This window comes from Mandrillus leucophaeus, unplaced genomic scaffold, assembly GCF_000951045.1.
Source record: "Mandrillus leucophaeus isolate KB7577 unplaced genomic scaffold, Mleu.le_1.0 Scaffold191, whole genome shotgun sequence".
Classification (NCBI taxonomy): Eukaryota; Metazoa; Chordata; class Mammalia; order Primates; family Cercopithecidae; genus Mandrillus; species Mandrillus leucophaeus.
The window spans coordinates 5,287,996-5,313,210 of record NW_012101932.1 but is presented as its reverse complement, the minus strand read 5'-3'; the positions used below and the strand labels follow the sequence as shown (position 1 = coordinate 5,313,210).

The 25,215-nt window shown below is 38.7% G+C and overlaps 2 protein-coding genes across 5 annotated transcripts in view; one reads left to right on the top strand and one right to left on the bottom strand.

The window, feature by feature from the left end:
* NUDT6 (nudix (nucleoside diphosphate linked moiety X)-type motif 6) overlaps positions 1-18,036 on the bottom strand; it is a 31,330-nt gene extending 13,294 nt beyond the window's left edge. Inside the window, exons 1-3 of one of the 3 annotated variants that reach the window (XM_011978249.1) lie at positions 17,833-18,036; positions 12,448-12,651; positions 7,232-7,287 (exon numbers count right to left, since the gene is read on the bottom strand). Coding sequence is in view for 1 of the 3 variants with exons in the window: in XM_011978248.1 (XP_011833638.1) it covers positions 7,232-7,287; positions 12,448-12,651; positions 17,367-17,604 (498 nt within the window). In the remaining 2 variants the exon portion in view is untranslated. Of the gene's footprint in view, positions 1-7,231; positions 7,288-8,175; positions 8,254-12,447; positions 12,652-17,366; positions 17,639-17,832 lie in introns of those variants that run through there. The other 2 variants (XM_011978248.1, XM_011978250.1) reach the window with 2 other exon arrangements.
* The window catches only part of SPATA5 (spermatogenesis associated 5), a 362,495-nt gene continuing 354,919 nt past the window's right edge, over positions 17,640-25,215 (top strand). For both annotated transcript variants that reach the window (XM_011978251.1, XM_011978252.1), the window contains exons 1-3: positions 17,640-18,337; positions 22,679-22,803; positions 24,082-24,239. In XM_011978251.1, coding sequence (XP_011833641.1) covers positions 18,175-18,337; positions 22,679-22,803; positions 24,082-24,239 — 446 coding nt within the window. In that variant the 5' untranslated portion in view covers positions 17,640-18,174. The remainder of the gene's footprint in view (positions 18,338-22,678; positions 22,804-24,081; positions 24,240-25,215) is intronic.

The following is a 25,215-nucleotide window of genomic DNA, read 5'->3' as shown; positions in this document are numbered from 1 at the left end:
CAGGTTAAACATTCACTAAATGCTAAATGGTGGTATTAATAAAATCTAGTTTCTTAATGTCTTACATTAAGTTGATTTTTCTCAGTAGTTTTGTCATATTATAACATTAAAGTTGCATCTTCCAGGCTTTAAATCATAGCATATCTTATTCAATAGGTTCTTTTTACATTTGGATCTTTTGTTATTTGAAGGCGAATGAGGATGATCATTCATATGTACGCCTGTGTTTATACACGTTACACAGAGACAGTCCCATTATTTGTTTACCCCTCTATGTGCTGTTATACTTTACCTCTGCCAACATAAAAGTGGTCTTTTCCACATAGGAAATTTTAGGAGTGCTATTCACATATTTCCACCCATGAGTCACAGACAGAACTAGGACTTTGAGAGGTCATCTCTAATTCAGGTATTCTCTGATAAGTCACTCAGTGCCTAACACACCTATGACAAATGGTTCCCTGGCTTCCACAGTTTCTCCAAATCCTTTAACAAATATTTGGACGCTAAGACTGCAGACTAGTCAATAAAGATGCACAAGGATTCCTTCTCTGCTTGCGGATGTCATATGCTCTAACAACAAAATATAATGCAGAATACTGATTCATATAAATATCAATATCTTGTGCTCTGTTGTAGCCACAGGATTACTCGTACTTTTCTCATACAGTTATTTTCATCTTATAGTTAACATTTCTTCAGAAAGTTGATATTTCTACTTCATGGGGATTATGTTGACTTTATTTTTCTGAGGGAACAATTACGCCAATCAATTATCTTTCATAAGTTAAGTGAACACTCCTAAGAGGTCATCAGTTCTGGTTGCCATCCTGAATATTCCAGACTATTTCTGATTTTAAATACACTGTTCTAATATTAAATACTCTATCTTTTGCTGAGCCCTCAGGCAAGGGGAGGCTGTTTTCTGTAGCCAGAAGAAGGGTGCTGCTTCTGCTGGCTCAGAGGGTTCAAGAGAATTTGTAATTCAATATTCTCATGTCCATTCACTCAGGGGCACAGGATCCCCACTCTTCTCCTGCTAGGGGATTGGCTTTGACACAGGACACTTATCAAACTCTACTCAGTCTCCTTTGCAGCTCTGATATTCTTACAGTTGGATCTAGGCCTGATTTTCAGTATGGCCTTTGTGCCTGGAGAATATGGGGGTCTCTTTAAATGGTGCCATGGAGGTCTTGGGGTTTTCATATTGTGCGTTGAATTGACAGGCTGACTTGAGCTTGTCATTTATATTTTGCCAAGGCATCTAAACTAGTTAACAAAAGTTAGCCATCTCCAAAGCTATATAATTATTATTACCCCCTGTACTGTTGAAGTGCCATGGCTACCAAACAACTCAACACTTCAGTTTCCATCTGTACCTCATTCCTTTTCATATGTAACAATCTTGGTAACTGCTATGTTACTAATTGCCAGGGCTTATCACTATCCAACTCTATGGATGCCAGAATGCTGACTGGATCTGGCAAGTAGGACGTGTCAAGTATTCTAAATGTCCGAGTAAGACATCTGGGCACTAGAGGATAGGAGATGCCCTTATTAAGTGTTTAGAAGTATAGTTGTCAGAGGTGTTTAAATCAGAGTGACTCCATCTTGTAAAGAGGCTGGGTAAAATAAGGCTGAGACCTGCTGGGCTATATTCCCAGGAAGTTAGGCATTCTAAGTCACAGGATGAGATAGGAGGTCGCACAAGATACAGGTCATAAAGACCTTGCTGATAAAACAGGTTGCAGTAAAGAAGCCAGCCAAAACCCACCAAAACCAAGATGGGGATGAAAGTTACCTCTGGTCATCCTCACTGCTCATTATATGCTAATTATAGTACATCAGCATGCTAAAAGACAGTCTCACCATGACAGTTGAGAAATGCCATGGCAATATCAGGAAGTTACCCTATTTGGTCTAAAAAGGGGAAGAACCCTCGGTTCCGGGAATTGCCTGCCCCTTTCCTGGAAAACTCATGAATAAGCCAACCCTTGTTTAGCGTATAATCAAGAAATAACTCTAAGTATCCTTAGCAGAGAAGCCCAAGCCACTGCTCTAGTATGGAGTAGTTGTTTTTGAGACGAGTCTCACTCTGTCGCCCTGGCTGGAGGGCAGTAGCACCATCTCAGCTTTCGGCAACCTCTGCCTCCTGGGTTCTAGTGATTCTCCTGCCTCAGCCTCCTGAGTAGCTGAGATTACAGCATGCGCCACCATGCCCTGCTAATTTTTGTGTTTTTTTTTAAAGTAGAGATGGGGTTTCACCATGTTGGCCAGGCTGGTCTCAAACTCCTGGCCTCAAGTGATCCACCCGCCTAAGCCTCCCAAAGTGCTGGGATTATAGGCACCAGCCACTGCACCTGGCCTATTCCTTTACTTTCTTAATAAACTTGCTTTCACTTTACAGATTTGCCCGAATTCTTTCTTGTGTGAGATCCAAGAACCCTCTCTTGGGGTCTGGATCAGGACCCCCTTCTGGTAACATAGTAGTCTGTAGATCTCTAAGGTATGGGCTATTTGGTGCACCTTGCAATTATCCCCAGTCACAGCACTTGGAGTAATACTTTTTTACATTTTGGAAGCAGCATATATCATATTTGGGAATACTTCTCCAATTCGTTTCTACTAACAAAAAGCTTGGATCCTTTCCTCCTACTGCGAATTGTAAACTAAAAATAAAATCCTAAACCCCTACCAAGTGAATGGACCCCCCCCTTGACAAAAAGGGACTCCCAAAAAACCTTATAAACTAAATCCCCAGCCATGATGGGTAGGGAAGTTGGACACACCTCATTATACCCCTTCCCTTTTGGAGTTTAGGCACAACTGACGATTGTTACGTTAACACAGAGGTCATAAGGTAACAAAATGGACTCTTTGTGACAATATGATACCAAATTATAAACAGGATCTAAAGCCATGCTAGACAAGGGCTAAGTCACATACCCCTGCAGGTCACTCTGACCCAGTGTATTATTGGTTAACAGACTTCTTTATTTTAACTTAAAACATTCTTTCTGCTGAATCTAAATTTTTAGACAAAGCTTCACTTCCTTAATCAATTGTAAGTTAGAGAATCTGTGAATCTACCTATAGCCTGTAAGCCCCCTCTTTAAACATCCTGCGTCTTCAAAACATCCCGCCTTTTCAGGCGAAATCAATGTATACTATCCACGTATTGATTTATGTCTCTGCTTGTAACTCTTGCCTCCCTCAAACTTATTAAACAAAACTCTAATTCAATTGCCCACTGGCACACGTTCGCAGGACGTCTTGACATGCATTTCCCAGACCATGGTCACTCATTGGTTTAGAATAAACCTTTTAAAAATGTTTTACAGAGTCTGATTTTTCCATTAAAAGCATTAATAAAGTGGCATTCTGATTTATGAATTAATCTCTTATTACCCTGAATTAATCTAACTTAGAATCCAAACAACTCTGAGTAAAGAAAAAAATTAAAGTTTGTTAACTTGTAAAGGACCAACTGCTGAATCATGTGTACTCTGAAAAGTTCAGCCATCTCAGTGAGCCAAAAACAAAAGGATTTTTAATAAAAACTTCTTTCTTTCCTACTTATAGTCTACAGTCTTTATTTGGGTCTTCTAAAATCTGTAAAAATAGATCATCATCCTAGGTTTTGAGAAGAACTGATAATTACTGTTTATCTCCTTAAATTAATCATCTCCCCCCATCCCAGCTTTTTTTTTTTTTTTTCCTTGAGACAGGGTCTTACTCTGTCACCCAGGCTGGAGTGCAGTAGCTTGATTATGGCTCACTGCAGCCTTGACCTTCCAGGCTCAAGAGATCCTTCCACCACAGCCTCCCAAGTAGTTGGGACTACAGGTGCACACCACCATTCCTGCCTATGTTGTTTCTTTAGTTTAGGTTTAGTGAAAAGATTCCTCTATAGGCTTCTGATTCTGCCTATTACTAGTTGTGTAATGTTGAATAAGTTATTGTAACTTCTCTAAATCTCAGTCCTAAAATAATGGAGATAATAATAAGTATGATTATTAAATGAGAAACGTTTCATGGAAATTATTTCATGCAAGTATTTTAGGTCATCACAAATTATTTGATTATCTGGTTTTATTTCTACTGACAGAGCAAAACATGATAGAATTAATTTTTTTTTTTTTACCCTGAAAACCTCATAAACTAGGATCAGGAATGTGTGCTATAACAGAGAATTAAGTATTAGCAAATGTTTGGCTATGACTTTTTAGGAGGCTAAAGGCCAGAACAGAGCCTTCTGTGTACTACAGACTGGTACTACCACTTTATTAAGGTTTTTGATTCTCTTTAGATATGACTATAGGTTCTAAGAGCCACCAAATAAACCATTCATGAAGCTATCTAGGGTTAATTACTCAAAAGTCACCAAGCCTAAAGGTATGACCTTCAAATGACTGTAAAGGCCATACAAAAGAAACTCAGAGTAGAAAAAGGGAAAACTCTCCACTTGAATCTTTATAAGTAAACATTACAGGATGAACTCAGTTATTCCAAAGAATGACTAAAACAGTGCCACTGTGGATTGAGTTTTCCCCTACAATGGGATGACACTTATTTATTTGTTTTGTCATTAGGTCTGGATCTCCCTTTGTTTTCTATTTTGAAAAACACTAAGAAACATTTCAGAAAACACTTTCATTTATTTGAAACTAAGATGAATAAAACTAGAGAAGCATTAAGTGCAACCATGATTAACAGAGAACCATAAAAGTTTCAGTGGTTTACCTGGAATTCAGGCAAATTTATTAAACATAGTTTTCACTATTACCCTGTTTTAAAAATATAGCCCAATTCAATTCTTTCCTTTTCAATTACATATTTCGAGTACAGATTGCTCTGGGAGTTTGATTTCTGTAAGCAGAACCTGTTAAGTCACTTGTCTTTGCAGGTTTTATAAGGAAACAAAAAATCCACTCAAAAAACATAAAGCTGTCTAGGTTTGGAGTAAGACAGTTCAGCTATGTCTGCGAGGGAAGCTCCATTTTTTTCAGACTGCAATGTAGTTTTTAACATTATCAGACCCAAGTTTGTTTTCTATGAATTTCTGTGTTTTATTACATGAATAATAACATGGATAGATTCTTATTTGGTAGATTAACCAACTCTGAAGGACTGCTTGGAGTGGAACAATCATGTTATCTGGCTGTCTTTCAGCCTCTGTTAAAGTCCATAATGAAATTTTATTTGAGAAAATCACTTCTGAAACCCAGAGTGCTATTTAAAAAACCTTCATGGTTTACCCTTTCCTTTCCACAATACCAAAGTGGCTTAGACCACATTTTATCTATACATTGTATAAGTATTTATGCCATGTACATGAAAGATACATAGAAATACAAAATTACCACATTACAATATTTTGTTTGACCATTGAGTCTAACTCCTAAATTTTGTAAGTGGGGAAACTTAGGTCCCCGAGTCAGAAAGACAGTTAATGGCATGGCCAAATCCTAGGGACCCGGGTCCGGGTCTGCTGATGCAGTTTTGTCTCAATAACATCATTCACATGAGCCCAGGAAAGATTAAATAAATTTTGGTGACCTACTTCTTCTTTAAAAGAAAAGAGAGATAATCAAAGGGATATACTTAGAAGACAGTAAAACCCTTTTATGGTATCTCTTTAGAAGTAACTGCTACATACCAAGGTCTAGTATTTTTTTTAAACATAACAAAAGAAATTAACTAATTTATGTTACTTGTACATACAGGATTTGTTAATAATGTCTGGGCATATCTTCTGTCTGCTATATTGGAGAGAGTTATAATATCCACTTTGGGTTGAAGCCAACTTGCCAAAGTAGAAGTGGCAAAGGGATTGGAACTCTGGTCAGTCTGGCTCCCAAGTCCATTTTGTTTATATCAGCTCCCTCTCATTGGGCATACTGTTGTCAGGCTAATTTGCATATTGTTATTAGATTAATCTTGTCCATATATCATCATCATCATTTTGTCATCACAATCAAAATCTTTTAATAGTTACTGTTTCCATGTGAAGTCTAAACTCATCTGCCTGGTTCTCAGGCACCCCATAAGTAGGCCCTATTTTTACCACTCAATCATGCCTCCTACTCTCTGGTCATTACCATTACATATATATATGTCCCAATTCAAATACAAAACTTATTGAGGGCTAGGTAAAATACACTTTAGGTGTTCTATAAATTTCTGTTGAGGACAAAAAGCTTAATTCGAATCAGAGATCCTGCCTTAACTAAAACTTCAAAGTTACTTGGAGCCATAAGAATAGTTTTAGATAGCATTTCCAAGAAATGTGTGATACTGCTTTCAGCTATCATTACGAACATTAATTTAAACTTTAAGAACATATGTGGTGGGGAAAAATGTTTGACTGTCCACTAATATTTGCTGAAGTCTCAGAAAGTGTCAAAATCATTATTCTCTTTCACTTTTACTTCTGACTCCCGAGCATGAAAACATCTGATTCCTAATCATGGTACTTCTCTGGGAAATATTTGTTGCTTCTAGTCACCTAGACTCCTTATCTTGGTACCCAATCCTCTTCACATTGTTTCCAATCTAGCTCTCAGGTCAAATATCTTACCACTGTCCACACTCTGGGCCACAATGAACTTTTTACCATTATTTCTGAATTACGTCAGTCCCTTTCTGAGCTTTGTGCCTTTGTACAAGCAATTCTAATTTTATCAGTTTGTTTATCTTTTTTCTTCTGCACCTGGAAAGCTCCTGCTTATTCTTCAAGACCTAGTTTAAATATCACCTCCTCTGAGAAATCTTTGGGGACTTCTTCAGGCAAAGTTAACTGCTATCATCTATTGTATGACTGTCTTTCCAAATAAATAGTAAGTTGCAGGGCATAAGGTATATTGTCTTACTGCTTTTTCTATTCTCAGCACCTGAACCAGAGTAGAACTCATTGAGTGCTGAATGAATGGAAGAATATCTTGATAATATATTCAAACAGACTTGTCTTCCCAATTAAATACAGTCATTTATAATTTTCCTTTAGCCATAAAGTAATAGATAGTAACACCTGAGTGTTACCTGGAAATTTTCAAGACCTGTATAAGTATGTTGGTTTAAATAAATATCTAAGGTGATCCATAACTGCTTAGAAATTATTTTTTAAATATCTTACTATAACACCTTAGGCATATTAAAATTTCTACATTTTATTCTTCTCTAGAAAGAAATAAACATTTAGAAAGCAATTTATAAAACAGAAGCAGCTTACTTTATTTCGATCTTGTACAACCAGAATTTTTCTAGTACTTTCATCAAATACAGCTCCTATTGGGGGAAAAAGAAAAGATAATTGAGAAATATTAATTTCCTTCACTTTAATCTCCTCCCACACTCTCTGTGGTGATCAAAATTCTACCTATACTTGAAGACCTGGTTCAAATACAGGTGGAGTATTCCTTATCTAAAATGTTTGAGAGCAGGTGTTAGATTTTTCTGGATTTTGGAATATTTTCATACACATAAGGAGGCATCTTGGGGACAGGACCCAAGTTTAAACATGAAATTCATTTATGTTTCATATATACCTTATACACATAGGCTGAAGGCAATTTTTATACAATATTTTAAATAATGTGCATGAAAACCAAGTTTTGACTGCATTTTGACTGTGACTTGTCACATGAGGTCAGATATGGAATTTTCCACTAGTGGCATCATGCCGGTGCTCAAACACTTTTGGATTTTGCAGCATTTTGGATCTTTGATTTGTAGATTGGGGATGGTCAACCTGTACTACCTCATCGATGAACACACTAAGTGCTTGTCTTAGTCCATTTGGGCTGCTATAACAAAATAACCATAGACTGGATAGTTCATAAAAAACAAACTTGACTGGGCGCAGTGGCTCACGCCTGTAATCCCAGCACTTTGGGAGGCCGAGGTGGGCGGATCACGAGGTCAGGAGATCGAGACCATCCTGGCTAACGCGGTGAAACCCCGTCTCTACTAAAAATACAAAAAAAATTAGCTGGGTGTGGTGGCGGGCACCTGTAGTCCCAGCTACTCGGGAGGCTGAGGCAGGAGAATGGCATGAACCCGGGAGGTGGAGCTTGCAGTGAGCTGAGATCGCGCCACTGCACTCCAGCCTGGGTGACACAGCGAGACTCCGTCTCAAAAAAAAAAAAAAAGAAAAAAAAACAACTTATTTCTCACAGTTCTAGAAGCTAGGAAGTCCAGGAAGTCCAAGATCAAGGTGCTGGTAGATTCAGTGTCTGATAAGGGCTCATTCTTCTAGCCCTGTCCTCACATAGTGAAAGAGGCAAAGAAGCTCCTGTGGGCCTCTTTCATAAGGACACTAATCCCATTCATAGGAGCTCTGTCCTCATGATCTCCTCACCTCCCAAAGGCCCCACCTCTTAAAACCATCACACTGGGGATTAGGTTTCAGCATACGAATTTTAGGGGGAACAAACATTCAGACAACAGATGTGCTTACAATATTTATTGAATAAATGAATTGACTTCTCATTTTTATTCCTTGAATCACTATCCATAGAACACCGGCTGTGCCCCCTGATGATCCAAATCTCAAATATCTCAATATTCATTTCAAGAACTTTCTGAAGCCAATTAAATTTTCTTATTATGTATATGTACAACTTTATAATCTACTAATATACTGCTTTGGAAGAGTTCTTTGTTTTATATGTAAGTTCTAGTCCATTTCTTTTGTTTATTCATTCATCATACACATTGCATATTCTTTCTTTTTAAAAATATTTCCCTTTGGGCAATGTTGGGTCAAAAATACAAATGACAGTTTAGTGATTTTTATTATGATCATTTAGATGCTATGATTTAAACATTATTTGTATTTAAATAACGTGGGATGATTTTTTTAAAAGATACTTTCTACATATTTGTCCATGCTTCCAATATTGACTGAGTTCCTATATATAATGTATATAGATCCTATATATATTAATTGAGCTCCTACTATGTACCAGGCATTTTTCTAGGTGCTACAGATATAGTGGTGAACAACACAAATGAAACTCCCTATCCTTTTGGGGCTCCTATTTGGGTATGTATGTGGGGAGGTGCCAAAACAAGCAAAAAATACATTATATAGAATATTAGAAGGTGATAAATGCTATGTAGAGATAGAATATAGAGAAGGAATAAATATGTGTAACATGGGGAAAAGTAATTGAAATACAATTGAAATGAAAACATCACACTTGAGTATTTTAAGGCAGGAAGGAAAATCACCAAGTGAGATATAATTAACATTAACGTTGGCTTCTATTAGAAAATGTAAACTATAATTTAATTGGACTTTACAAGAGGTAGAATGCCAAAGAAATGCCAAGGAAACTTACTCTTAAATTTTAATAATTTGTGGTTACTCAAATTGAACTTCTCCCTAATGAATTCACTGTAAACATGAGCACAGCATCAGAGACAAAACCAGCACCACTAAAGCACAATTTGAGCGACCCCTGCTGGTCACAACATAAAAATTATTATTATGATTAGGCACTGTGCTTCAATGTACATTAGCTCAGGTATAAGTCACAATAATCCTGTGAGTGATATGAGTGTCTGACTTCATACGGCTCTAAATGGTAGAACTGGGACTAACAGCCAATCTGTCTGGATTCTAGGCAGGCACACTCTTCTCACTGTGCAATGCTGCCCCTCCACAACACTGAAACTGCTCTCTGAGAAGGCTCACATTTCTATTCCATTCATTAAAAAAAATTGAGTATCTACTTTATGACAGTCACTGTCTTTAGCCTGAGGATATCATGATGACCAAGATAGATAAAATATCTGCCTTTATGGAGTTTGTATTATTGTGGTGGAGATTAAGTGATACAATATAATTAATTATATATACATGATATAACAGAATTTTAGACTGTGATAAATGCTATAAAGAAAAATAGAGCTGGATAAAAGGACAAGGAATGATGGCACTGGTGTGCAGGGAGAAGTCACTTCTAGACAGGAGGGTCAGGACCTTTTCTGAGAAGGAGACACTTGAGCAGAAACTTCGGCTCTAAAGAACTAGATAAAGAAAGTTCTGGAGAAGCGTGCTGCAGGAAGAGGAGCCAGTAGATGCCAAGGCTCTGAGCCAGACACAAGCTTGCTAAGTTTGAAAAGCAAAAGAAAGCAATGGCTCATGCAATTCCAGCCACATCTGCCTTCAGTAGTTTACAACAAATATCAATTATTTTTCTTTCCACCTAAAACTCTGCACCCCAGCCTGGGCAACATGGAGAAACCCTATCTCTATGAAAAATATAACAATTGGCCTGGCATGGTGGTGCATGCCTGTAGTCCCAGCTACTTGGGAGGCTAAGGCAGGAGGATCACTTGAGCTAAAGAGGTCGGAATGAGCTCAGATCATGCCACTGCATTCCAGCCTGGGTGACAAAGTAAGACCCTGCCTCAAAAGAAAAAAAAAAAGAAAAACAGAAAACAACTCTGCATCTTTCCAGAACAATTTCTTACATTACCTTGTCCACACCCCCAATAGTGGCTTCAAATCCTAGTTAGTGCTCAAGATTGGTCAAGTTCTGTATTTCCTATTCTCTGAGCTGCTCTAAACTATAATGCACAATATAGTACTTAGTTAACAACAGGTCCTTCATAGGATACTCTTTTTGCATATATTACCAATTCTGTGGTAATAACTGGAAACTCTTAAGAGTCTGTGCCCGTGAATGATAATTTGTATAACTTTCCATTGAAGTGTGAGGCTGTCACTAAATTATTGAGTAGAATCTTTTGAAATAGAGCTGAACGGAGAGTTTCTGAATGTCTGCTTGCTACAGGGAAGCAAGACAGGGACAGGGAAGACATCATTAAGCATTCTTGAACAACTCCTTGAAAAATCTTTAGAAAAGCCTTGAAAAGCCTTTAGAAAAGCTTTGAAAAGCAAACTCCCTTAGAAACTCTTGTAAATTATATAAAGGCAAATAAAATTATTAATTAAATAATGTTTTATTGCTTTCATTTATTAAGGTAATAAGGATTCCTTACTATTATAGTTTTTCTGGAAATCTAAGAATTTCCTTAACCCTAGTCCTTAAAGGGTAGTACTGAGACCACCAGCAGCAGCAGCAGCAGCAAAAACAGAAAAAGCCAGGAAAACCATCTGAATGTTCAGGCCCCACCCCAGACCTACTGAACCAGAAACTCTGGATATAGGGCCCAGCAAGCTGTTGTAAGATTTCAGGTGATTTTGATGCAATCTACAATTTGAGAACCACTGTCTTACTCCGAGGGAAGTCTTCTCTCAACTTTCTTATGTCTCTGAAGTTAATCAGCCACTTCAAAATTCTACCCTACACTTAAATTACACTATTTAAACAACTATTCGGCACAATAATGTAAATATTATTAAGAAGTAATGTTCAAATCATTGAAAAGTTGGTTTGCTTTACCTGAAATTCAACATAAAAGTTATCATTTACTTTACAAATTCACATAATTAGTGCTAACATGTTTTACTCTACAATGTTTATTCCCTGATCCCAATTCAGTGCTACTATTTGAGTAGTGAAGTTTAATTATATGTGTAAAATATATTCAAGTATATCTTTTGGAAAACTAAACACTAAACTTGTTCTCTGTGTTGCTGTCTACTGATTGAGGCAAACTTCATCTATTTAAAAAGCACTATGTAATAGATACTGTAGCCCCCTTGTCCAGTTTTGCTTTCCGTGGTTTCAGTTATACAAGGTCAACCATGGTCTCAAAATGTTACATCACTACTCTTGTGCTTTGGGGCCATTAATAAGTAAAATAAGGGTTATTTGAATCCAAGTACTGTGATACTGGGACAGGTGATCTGATAATAGGGAAGGCTACTAAGTAACTAACGGATGGGTAGCCTATAGATACACTGGACATGGGGATGATTCACAGCCTGGGTGGGACAGAGCAGGATGGTGAGAGATTTCATTGCACTACTCACAACAGCATGCAATTTAAAACTTAAAGAGTTTTTTCTGTAATTTTCCATTTAGGCCATAATGCCTGTCATTCACCTCACTTCACCTCATCATGCAGGCGTTTTATCATTTCATACCATCCCAAGAAAGGTGAATACAAAACAATATTTTGAGAGAGACCACATTCACATAACTTTTATTACAGTATACTTTTATAACTGTTCTAATTTATTATTAGTCATTGTTAATCTCTTACTGTGCCTAACTTATAAATTAAACTTTATCATAAATATGTGTGATAGGAAAAAACATGGTATATATATAGGGTTTGGTACTATCTGCAGTTACAGGTGCCCACTGGGGGTCTTGGAACACATCCTGTGCAGATAAGGTGGAAAAACTGTAATCATTTAATCAAATAACTCATTCCACATGAATAAACTATTTGCTTAGCCGTAACAAGCAAGAAATTGGGTGAACTTCTAAAAAGTTAATTCTGGTTGTCATGAGTTTGAATTACCTGCAACTCCTACTTGATGTGAAGCATATCCTGGTAATCTGCTGGGCCCTTCTCCCAGCCACAGAGTCAACGTTGATGAATCCGATTCTGCATGGTGAAAGCAGAAGCCCAGGGAAGCGGCGGGGGCAATAAATCGGCTTTGGAGGATGGGAATGTGCAGCCATACAGCTATTCTACCTTCTGATCGCCATTGCTGTACTGCAGCTAAATGCAGAGGAAAAAAGTCTAAATAATTTCCAAAGAAACAAGTGGAATAAATTAAAACTCACCTCAGGGTTTCACCTCCTCCATGAAGCCATCTTTAAGCAAAAGAGGTCCCTAAATGTCTTGTTCACATCGTTGGCACTGGAACTACCATGTTTTATAATAACCACCTTGTTTATATGATTTTTCCATCAGACTGAATTCCTTCAGAATAAAGTCAGTACACTGCTGACCTTTATATCCATACCACCAAAGACAATGCTTGGCACATAACAGATGTTCTGTAGTTTCAGAGTGGACAAATAAACGGATTTAAACCAAATCAAATACCACTTTAATGCTGTTCCTTTTAACATCCTTAGGTTTAATATTAATGACAATTATGGACTTCTATTTTTTTTCTTCCTTTAGGAGTTCTGTTATGTTTTTAATGTATACATTTCAAGGTAGTTAAACTTTGTTTTTAAATAACGTATGCTGGTTCTAGAAATTTTGAAAAAAATATGAAGAAATCAAACTTCACATTTTACTAGTATATAGGAATAAAATTCTAATTTTACCTTATTATAGATAATATCATGATGAACATAATCACAGGTTTTCTATCTTTGCCTTCTTTAAATTCTCTTACTTTATTACTTAAGATTGAGCCAGGAGAAAAAGATGCTAATATCTATTTGAAACTAAGTTCCAAGCACTTTATATATATTAGCTCATTAAGTACACAACCATGAAAGGTATTACTACCTTAAGTTTATGGGTGAAGAAATAAATACTTCAGTTTTAGAGTTTTTAGAAAAACTTTTCAGATCACTTTCTTCATCCATCATCTCACTTAACCTTTATAATAACCCTGTAAAGCATGTGTGTGTGCGTGCGTATGTGTGTGCATGTGTACACGCATGTAAGTGTGTGTGTGTGTCTGTCTTTGGGGGTTGATTATATATCTAGTAGTTAATTAACTTTCCCTTCTCTTTTCCCTAGCTCTGCAGTAAGCTCCTCTCTTTTAAGGACAATGTTCTCTACCTCTTTGAAAGTTGGTGTGCCTAGCACAGTGACAGACACATGGGGCCTTTAATAGAGACTTCCTGATTGGTGTTAGCATGCAGTGCAGTTATGGGATCAGGTCCTACTCACCTTGCTCTTTCTCTGATGACATCTTTTAAAAATGGAGGTAAAGTACATAGAGTGAAATGTACAAATCTTAAGAGTACATTTCATGAGATTTGACATATGCATATACCCGTAACTCACACTTTAACACTATAGAACATTTCTATCACTCCATAAATTTTACATGTGCTCCTTCCCAGGCAATCCTTCCAGTCAAATTAAAAGGCTAATTTCTAAAAGCCATGCTATTTTCTTACTGTTTTATATCTACACTCTTTGTCTTGGAGAATCCACTCTCACTGCATCAGCTGACATCTACATGAGGATGGCTGCCCAGTCCTGATCTCACTGAACACTAAACTTTCTGTTCTCCGGTTGCTCCCAGACATTTTCTGTCCTGAAGGTTACCACTTCAAACTTAATAAAGTGTGTTCAAAACTGAATCTTTTTTTTTTTTTTGAGACAGAGTCTTGCTTTGTCGCCAGGCTGGAGCACAATGGCGCAATCTCAGCTCACTAAAACCTCTGCCTCCTGGGTTCAAGCGATTCTCCTGTCTCAGCCTCCCAAGTAGCTGGAATTAAAGGCACATGCCACCACACCCAGCTAATTTATGTATTTTTAGTAGAGAAAGGGTTTCACCATATTGGTCAGGATGGTCTTGATCTCTTGACCTCGCGATTTGCCCACCTCAGCCTCCCAAAGTGCTGGTATTACAGGTGTGAGCCACTACACCACTACGCCCAAACTGAATCTTACACCCCAAACTAGCTTCATTTATAAGCTTATTTATTTCTGGCACCAATGCTTGAAACCTTAGAATCATTTTTAAATTGCTTTCTTCTTTTCTCTAATACGCTTTATTGCTTTTTCTTCTCCCACCTCCCATTCCCATTGCTAATATCTATCCTTCAAAGTCCAGCTCATATTCCATGTCTTTGACCAAAGTCTTTCCTAACCACTGCTCATGAGCTCACCATTATATGAATTTAAAGACTAGTATGTCTGTACAATTTATTAGAACTTATTACATATGACCTAATGATATCTCTTCCATTAGCTATTTTTTCGAATCCTATTTAATATTTTATGCATTTGCAATCCTCCAGGTTAACCCTACATTATGCACTGGGGCTCAATCTGTACTAATAAAATGATTGGTTTGCCTAAAGTCACATAGCTAGTTGGTGGCATGGCAGGGACCAGTACCAGCACTATTTCCTTACTGATGCAGATATATTATGTGTGAAGCTAACAAAATATTGCCTGATTATCCCTCTAACTTTAGTTGTTGGTAACAAAACATCAATAGTTCATGTTCTGAAAGAATATGAATAGTTGGCTTCTTATTCCACTAAGAATATGGACTTCTTAGTCCATAAAGACTAAGAATAGTCTTTATTCTTAAAGACTAATAGCCGACTTCATGTGTAAATAGTCTTTCTTTATAGGCCCTACCATTCAGTTAGTTTTGTTCAATTATAACAACAGAACCAGCAGTAGTTCTTCAAGGTAGCATAGTGCAGTGAGTAAGACAGGTGTAGAGCCAGGGCAAGTAATTTTTTCTCTCTGTGCCTCAGTGCTGTCATCTTTAAAATGGGAATAATAATACTATCTACCTCAAAGGGTTGTTAGGAGGATGAAATGAATCACTATTTGTAAAGATCCTAAAACATCTACCACTAAGTGCAACAAAATTTGTTTTATTGAAAAAATATAACAAGTATTTGGTACTTAAGTTTACAAATTAGTTTCATCTTTGATCAACACATCTATCCAGTAATTAGAGCTGGTGTTATTCACAAAAAGCAAGCTAAGAAGCAAATATTTTCAGTGGCAATTTGCCTAATGCCTGGCTAAGCACATGGCAGAATCTGGTACTTGAACCCAGAATGTGCAACTCCAAATCGAACAGCTTTCTGCTTTGCTGATTGGGGTAGTGCTTTGTTCACCTGTTTGGTCGTTGATAAGTATCAGTGTGTGCAACACCTGTGTCTACCCACACACTGGAAGATAAATTTATTGATTCTCCTATTAGTGACATCGTTGCAGTCTAAGTGGGCTTGTCAGCAATTACTACCAAGTAGGAGAGAAAATAATGTGAAGAGGTAAGAAGTCGGGAATGAGGATGAGTAAACATAGAAAAAACTAGCTCAATTATATTTACAGATATGTTTCTTGCCATATTGCTCAATAAGATAAAGATTATTTTGAGTTTCCAGTGTGAGAGATCTTTCCATAGTCGAATTTGCATGCTAGGCCTTCAATTAGATTATAAGACCCTCAGAGGCAGTTTGAAAAACTGCTGCACCACTAAATCAAGGACTTCTTCCAAAGTGAAGGCTCCTCCATCCAAACTTTCTTATCACTGGGCTCAAGGTTCAAAGCCAGTAGAAAGTTTTCTTATTGAAGACTGAAACCACCCACCACCTTCCCTGGTTAATCATAAAAGAAGCGTTATTCTAAAAAAACTCCAGTTCTTGCTGGGACAGCTATTGACCCAATTTGTATACAAATGTGACACTTTGAACCTCTCTGGTTTAGTATTTGATAGCCCAACAGGGTGACTATATTCAATAATGATTCAGGCTGGGTGCAGTGGCTCCAACCTGTAATCCCAGCACTTTGAGAGGCCAAGGCGGGATAATCAGTTGAGCCCAGGAGACTGAGACCACCCTGGGCAACACAGTGAGACACGTTTCTAGAAAAAATAGAAAAAAGTCAGCCAGATGCGCGCCTGTAGTCCCAGCTACCCAGGACCTGAGGTGGGAGGATTGCTTGACTCGGAGTTGGAGGCTGCAGTGAAACGTGTTCCCACCACTGCACTCTAGCCTGGGAGACAGAATGATACCCTGTCTCAAACAAACAAACAAACAAACAAACAAAAAACCACTTGTACATTTAAAAATAACTAAAAGAGTAACTGGATTGTGGTTGAATGCTTGTGGTGATGAATATCTCATTTACCCTGATGTAATTATTACACATTATACACCTGTATCAAAATAGCTCATATACCCCATAAACATACACCTACTATGTACCCACAAAAATTAAAAATTAAAAAAGAAAAAGTCTCTTTGGTTCACTCAGTCCCCCACCCGTATTAGAATGTAAGACAGTTTTTTTTCCTTGGGAAAAGTGTCCGACAGAACCAAGGCTCGGTAAAGGATAGTAATAATGTAATAATATTAACAAACATCTACTGAGCTTTAAATATGTGGCAGGCACTGTGCTGTGCACTTTATATGCATTATCCAAATTTACTCTCAGTAATTCCAGGAGTTCCTATTACCGGGGTCTACGTAAGAAGAAATGGTGGTTGACGGCAATTTCCGAATGCCCCACACTAGAAAGTGGACCAGCAACCAGGGTTGCAGATCCCAAGTCCGGAGTCTTCACTATTTCACCCAACCGCCTTAGAGGCCTCCCAGCAAAGGGTCTAAGCACAAATGCTCCAGAAAACAAGTCCAGGTCACGCGTGCCTTCTCCCCTTCCCTCTGGGCTCGATACTGGTGCACAGAGCGACTCGGGAGTGGGGGCCGCGGTTACTTCATTAGAAAAGCTCTGAAGCCCCGGGAGCCCTTCGTCCCAGGCGCACTTGCCCTGCAAACCCTTCTGGAAGGCGGCAGCGTCCAGGCGGTCCAGCGCGTCGAGCCGCGCCAGGCGCACCGAGATGCCCCCGAATCTGTCCAGCTCGCCCTGCAGATCGCACGTTCCAACTGGGGGATTCCGCACGTAACCCTGTGCGCCCGAGGCCCCGCGGTAACCCGCCGAAGGCCCAGGGCTGTACGTCCGGGCAAGCACCGCGCGCCAGCCGGCCCAGCTCAGTAGCGGCCGCATCTTCACGCTGCCTCATTCGCCCAATGCCCAAATGACCCTTCCGCGCGCCGGAGCGGAGATCGCGGCCGTACATTTTAGAAGAGTGCCATCAATTCCCTCAGAGTTGAGCTGGGGTTACCACTCTGCAGAGCTATGCCAAGAAGACTGCGAAGTCGTCCACCAGCCCCTCTCAGCAATTTGTCCCGCTCCAATTAAGCGGAGAAAACCTCCTCCCCCACCGCCACCCACTTATTTTGTTTGGTAGTTTAATTCAATAGACGTTGGTTTAGGAATGGGGAAGCCGGGAGGAGATGCAAAAACGTCCTGTTTTTCAGGAATTTACAATCTAAGTGGCAGTTCCGTTCCCGGAACCTATCGTCTTTCGCAGACGCCGTTCCAGCTGTTCCAAAGATTGCTGGTTTTGAAAACACTCAGTCCCTTCCACCACGCTGTCCGCTGCTGCGCTCCACTCTGGGGATTACGGCGCAGGGGCGGAACCTCGCTGACTGCTGCCCCGGAAGTTTTTCTCTCAGTGGAAGCGCGCACGTTGAGTCGGCTTTTCTACTGCATCGGCCAGGGTGCCTTGGGATCATGTCTTCCAAAAAGAACAGAAAGCGGCTGAACCAAAGCGCGGAAAATGGTTCGCCCTTGCCCTCTGCTGCTTCCTCTTGTGCGGTGGCACGGGCTCCTTCTGCTGGATCAGATTTAGCGGCAGCCGCCGGGACTCTGACGGTGACCAACTTCTTAGAAAAGGGTAAAGAACTCCGGGAGGGAGACTAGAGGCCGAGGGGCGCAACCTGAGGGGAGGGAGACTCGGTGATACTGACTTGGGGTGCAGAGACTTTTGAAATTTGGGCGTGGCATGGGTCTGAATGCGGCACCGAAGCGTGTAAGACTTCTGTATGCAAGAAGCATGCAAACGTAGCCGCGCCTGCACTGGAGAAGTTAGGCTGAAATGGTTTATCCGTATCCAAGGTGTCTCTTGTAAATTAATTTGATTTTTTAAGTTGCACTTGAAACGCTTTGTCTCCTTTAACATTAACGACATATTTAATTGCAAAATTTTTCGTAACTAGCTAACATGGGATACTTATCCTGAAAAACTAAATAACCAATAAAGTAAAAATGTGTATCACTCTGCCTTTAGGAGTGATGATATAGCATTTTCTTCCAGTACTACACAGGTTATGATATTTAATCACTGCTAGTAACTGCACACTGGTGTTAGCAGTATATATAGCTCATCTAATTTCTACAGAAGCCGTGACCAATGGGTATAGTAATGACCGTTTTATAGGGGAAGGAAAGGCAACGTGATTCCATTCAGGCTACACAGGTACTAAGAGGCAGAGCTGATATATGAGTCCAGATGTGTTTGACTTCAAAGCCATTGTCCCAGATGACAGCTCCCTTGATTTGGGAGAACGAATTTATACTTAAAAGTCTTATAAATTGAATAATAAATTGAAATTTTATATTTGATGTGTAATAGCTTTGAACAATGGACCAGACTAAACTAGTGGCAACATTTTTTATGTCTAATCAGACCTTAAAGACGGTTTAGAGTTCACATGGTATTTTCACTCTTCCTTAGGTATGGGAGGACAACTTGTTCTGTCCTGAAGGTTCAACTTGTTTTTGAACTAGATCCTTCCCATTGACATCTAAACATGCTCATTTCTCTTCCACTTTAAATCAGAACAAAAGCTCCACATTTTCTTCCTGTAACCATCTCTCTGTCCATTGCCAAACTTCTAAAATGGAGTGGTCTCTGCCGCCTCATCACTTACATACTCTCCTTAGCCTATTCCTCTTTGACTTCCACCCCGTGATTCCATGGAAACTGTTCCTGGTGTGGTTTCCGAGCATCTCCATGTTGATAAACCTTACTTGACCAGAGCAACTTTTAGTATTTTTGACCATTTCCTCCTTCTTGAAACACTTAACTTCTTATTTGTTGTCAAACTTGCCTAGTTTTCTTCATCTTTGTTGATGTTTCATTATTTTCCTTTGCAGGCTCGTCTTCTTCCCTTGACCATTAAATGTTGAAGTTTGTCAATTCTTAGTCCAAAACCTTTTTTTCCTCTCAGTAAATCCTCTCTCCCTAGCAAGTTCATCCAGTGCCCAGAGTTTCTCATCCATAGTCTCTTCAGTGTCAGATTTATATTTGTAAATCTTTTGTTACTGTGCCTTGATATAGTTGTCTTTTAGCCAAGTGCTTCTCAAGCTCTCTGTGGTGAAGACTTTAACATTTACAATAGGTCACAGGTCGGCATTTTTGTAAAATACAGTCAAAATGATTTTCTAGAAAAATAAGGAAAAAATTTTATTAAACAGTTGTGAAATTATTCTGCAAATTTCAATAAAAGCTTCTAAACACTTACTCTCATGTTTTGCGCTTGTCATGAAGCACTGACAAATCGTCGTGGGCCATATTTTGAATATGGTGCTGTACAGTCACTCTTCTCATGAGTGTCTCAAAGATACTTCAGGACTAACTTCATGAGCCCGTATTTCCTCCAACAAAACAAACTTTCATTCTGTTCAGTTTTTTGCATTGCAAAATTCAGAAACCTAAGTCATCCATGACTCTTCCCCCCTATATCTCACATACCTAGTTCACCACTAAATCATGTTTATTACCTAAATATTTTACATATTCCTCTTCTACATGCCATTCCCACTGTTTCTACCTTAATTTCAGACGCCATCATCTCTCACCTGGACTGCTACAACAGCCTTTTAGCTGATTTTCCTGCTTCCAGTTTTGCCCCTTACTCATTTTCTGTTCTGCAGCCAGAATGATCTTGTAAGATGCAGATCTTGTCATGACATTGCTTTTCATCCCTTTCTGGACTCCCATTACTGTCAGAGTAATGACCAGCATCGTAATGCAGCCTGTTGCACTATCGTCCTGGGTGGTCTTGACCTTCTTTACATGGCTTCCCTATGTTTCCACCACTCTGCCTATACTCTCCTGAGGATGTGCCATACCACCTTCTGCCCAGGAACTTTGTACATGCTGTCTTCTTTGCTGAGAATTATCTTTTTCTTCTCTTCATTTTGTTAGTTCCTACTCTTCTTTCAGACCTGATTTTAACATCACTTCCTTTGAGAAACATTCTCATATTGGAAATCAGGTCAGATCCCACATTATAGGCTCTCCTGGCACTCTAAGTCATTTTTTCATTGTATTAATCTTAGTATAATTTTACAGCTATTCACTGATTGCTTAATAACTCACTCATCCTACAAGGCTATAAACTCTGTGAGACCAAGGACTTATGAACAAAAGTGCCTAGCATAGTATCTGCCATATAGTAGGCACGTAGTACTTATTTGCCGAATGAATAAATGAAGGGTGGATGGTTGTTTGAAATTATCTTTACTATCTTGTTAATCTGATAGTTAAGGTGCTCGATCAATGTGAAAGTAGTTAATGGGGAAATTAGATGTTGACATATTTTTAAAGTATTGGAGGAGTGAGGTGAGAAGGGAACTCTGGACAACTTGAGTAGACCTGTGTAGTGTAAGCAGAGAACACAGTGGTGATGTTTTGGAAAATGAGACCGGCGGATGGGAATTTGAACATGATTACCCTTGAAAGAGAAGGTGGAGAATAAATCCTGGGGCATGGAGAATGTGCTGGATAGGGTGGAAGGAGAAGTAGAAAACTAACGTCTTGGGAAGGACTGAGAACACTTGTGTGGTAATTGTCAAGAGGGAAAGGTAGTTCATTGAGGTTTGGGAAGAAAGAGGCAGAACTGAATATTATGAGATCATCTAATGGCAGTATGCTTTGCTGTTAATGACCAGCAAACTATATAAGATACCTAATGCTCATTGGAAGATTGAATTTCTGTCCAGCTTCTCACATTATGCAGTATGTGTTAGTTTCATTTTCTACTCAGTGCTGTTCATCTTAGCTTTATGAGATGCTTTGTTTTTCTAGATTTGCACCTCTTGTAAGAAGAAAAAGAAACGTGTTGGGGAGTTATTTTGTAGTGACAGAATAACGTAAATCATATTTGTACCTTATGGTTTTGCTTTCATTGCTTTAATTTCTTTTTTATTACAAAATACGTTTTCTGATTATTAAGGAAAACTTAGGTAGATCTCTGTGATTATGGTATATATGTTTACAATAAATTTTATAATGAAGTTGTGACATTTTTAAATTACTTAAGTGTTTCATGGATTTTGTGCTGAAAAGAAAAACATTGTATACTCATTTACTACATTTATTCATTTTATGGCCATTTATTGTGCAACTGCTACATTTAACGCACTGTAAGCATTGGAGATACAGAGAGAAATAGGACCCAATTCCTGCTTCAAAGCAGTATACAATTAAGGAGAAAGACTAAAACAAATGAATATTATGATAAATGCTACTAACTGGCAGCACAGAGTGCTGGGGGAATTAGAGGAGGGACACCTAGCTAAATATGGAGCTTGGTGGAGGTGGGGTGGATAGGAAGGAGGAGTGGAGATGTCAGCACATCATTTTCAGAGGTGTTGTTAACTGGACTGAATTCTGGACCCCCTTTTTCAGCCAAAAGTTGAAATCACTAGTGGTGATTTCCGTCAGTGTGTTTGTATAAGGAAGACGATTTGTGTTACTATCTTTGTCTATTCTTGGTAATACAGAAGAAAAAGATCTGGCGATGACCATAATGTGGGGCAGAAGTAGAAACATAACTTAATCCTCTAGAGCCAGATAGATGTTCCAGTTCCCAGTTCACTCCTTTGAATACTAGTAGCTGACTCAACTTTGAACTTAAAGCTCAGAGACTCTCTTTTGCAATTATGTTTAGTTCTTAAAGAAATTAGAGACTCAGAAAAAAGGAAACCAATGCTCACCCCATAAAACATCTTGTTTTTAGTTAATACTTAATATGTTGCCAGTAGACCCTCAAAAGCATTTGGTTTTAAATCTGTTTGTTATAACAAAAGTTGGAATACTAGTTTCTCCAGGGTATGATAAGTACATTCATGTGGTTATATGGTTAGAGTATTTTTATTTACTGCAAAAGAAAGCATGCTTTAACTTCTGTTACAAAGTAGTAAAAAATAATTTTCTTTTCCTTCATAGTAGATGACAGAATTCCTAAAACATTCCAGAATTCCCTTATTCATCTTGGACTCAACACTATGAAGTCTGCAAATATATGTATAGGTCGACCAGTGTTGCTTACTAGTTTGAACGGAAAGCAAGAGGTAAGAGTCTTTTGCATTTCCATAGTTTAGAAATAAAGACTGAACATTGCAAATCCAAAAATCTAAACTCTGTAATGCTTTTGAGTGCTGTGGTGGTCAAAGGAAATGCTCATTGGAACATTTTGGATTTCAGATTTGGGATGCTTAGCCAGTAAACATAAGGCAAATATTCCAAAATCGAAAATTGAAAATGCGTCTGGTCCTAAGCATTTTGGATAAGGGATGCTCAACCTGTGTTTGAGATGTTTCTGATTTTAATTTTCAACACAAGCAGGAATAAATGAAAAACTGTATTTTAAAAGACATTAATGTGTGTATTAACTCTCTGTGCCTTTGCTGTCTATGACTCTGCTGGGCATAGTAACCCCTAAAATGTTATGTAGAGAGAAGTGTTTCCTCCGGCAGTAGTGACAGTATTTCTCCCTGTCAGTTAGTTATATTTCTTTATAAAAATATTATTTTGGGGTAAGAAGGTCACCTGTTCTGTATATAAATATTTTACTATTCTCCCTGGTTTCAGCTGTTTCTCCTTGCTGTCATTCTTCATACCTGAGATTCTCAGCCTAGAACCTTTCCTGGATCATTTTTGGCAGCTTGGCTTTCTCCTCTGCTACCAGCCCCTTATCTTTCCTGGCTTCCTTTGATGCTTCTCTGATCTGCTGGGGATCCTCTGGAAATACTTTGAATTTTTTTTGTCTGCTGATGGCCCCTCTTATTCTTTTCATTTTTCTGGCTTATGCTTTAAAGTTCCTTTACTGTGTCTTGTAAAAGAGAGGACTATAAGTGTGTGAGCTCAAGCTAGAAATTTTTGCTCCCCCCCTTAACGTTTAAATTTGATAAGAACCAGGTTCTGGCAAAGCTCTTGTTTTGTGTCCCTCACTATGTCCTGGATGTCGTTTAATTTCCAGGCTGAATTACTTTACAAGTTATCTTGCCTTAATATTTTTGTCATTTCCTCATTATCACCTGTTAATGCCTTTGTCTTTTTTCATATATCTTTCATATCTTCTACTGTCTTCACTGTGGGATCATTCTTGCTCTTTAGAAAAAGATGTAATATTATTAAAAAGTTTATTTTTCATGAGCCCTTATAGTATTTAAATTTTTAAAAAAATGCAGTTTATCTTATTGCAATTGGTATCAGATTATAACTCTTTTTGGGTAGAGACTGTATTTTGCATATCTAAGTACTTGACTATCCTTAGCATTCTACCTTGTAAATTTATGGTATTCTGTGAATATTTATTTTCTAACATTTTTATTTCCTCTGTCTGGCAGGTCTATACAGCGTGGCCTATGGCAGGATTTCCTGGAGGCAAGGTTGGCCTGAGTGAAATGGCACAGAAGAATGTGGGTGTGAGGCCTGGTGATGCCATCCAGGTCCAGCCTCTTGTGGGTGCTGTGCTACAGGCTGAGGAAATGGATGTGGCACTGAGGTTTGACTCTTTTCTTTGGTGACTATCTGAATCAAAGCTGCCCAGTAGAAATATAAGAGTCACAAATGTAAACCACATAAGTAATTTTGCATTTTCTTGTAACATTTTAAAAAGTAGAGAGAAACAGGTACAATGAATTATAATAGTATGTTTTATTTAACCAATATATGTAAAAATGTATTTTAACATGTAATTATAAAAAATTACCAATAAGGGCTGGGCGTGGTGGCTTATGCCTGTAATCCCAGCATTTTGGGAGGCCGAAGTGGGTGGATCACTTGAGCTCAGGAGTTCCAGACTAACCTGAGCAATATGGCAAAGCCCTGTCTCTACAAAAAATACAAAAAACAAAATTTCTAGGCATGGTGGTGTGTACCTATAGTCCCAGCTATTTGGGAGGTGGAGACAGGAGGATTGCTTGAGTCTGGGAGGTGGAGGTTGCAGTGAGCTGGGATTGCACCACTGCACTTTAGCCTGCGTGGCAGAGTGAGACTGTGTCTCAAAAAGAGAAAAAAGTTACCAATAAGATATTTTACATCCTTTTTTTCAAACTAAGTCTTCAAAATCCAGTGTGTATGTTACACTTATAGCACATCATAGTTGAGACTAGCCCCATTTTAAGCATTTGATAGCTACGTGTGCTGAGTGGCTAGTGGTCACTTGTGTTGTATTAGACAACCCAAGCTGAATGAGTGCTATATAATTTATAGACTAAGGACTTTTATTTTCCATGATTAGAGTATGCCCTGATATTTTAGGTGAGAGTAATTTTCTTTTTTTTTTTTTTTTTTTGAGACAGAGTCTCGCTCTGTCGCCCAGGCTGGAGTGCAGTGGCGCAATCTCGGCTCACTGCAAGCTCCGCCTCCCAGGTTCACGCCATTCTCCTGCCTCAGCCTCCTGAGTAGCTGGGACTACAGGCGCCCGCCACCGCGCCCGGCTAATTTTTTGTATTTTTAGTAGAAACGGGGTTTCACCG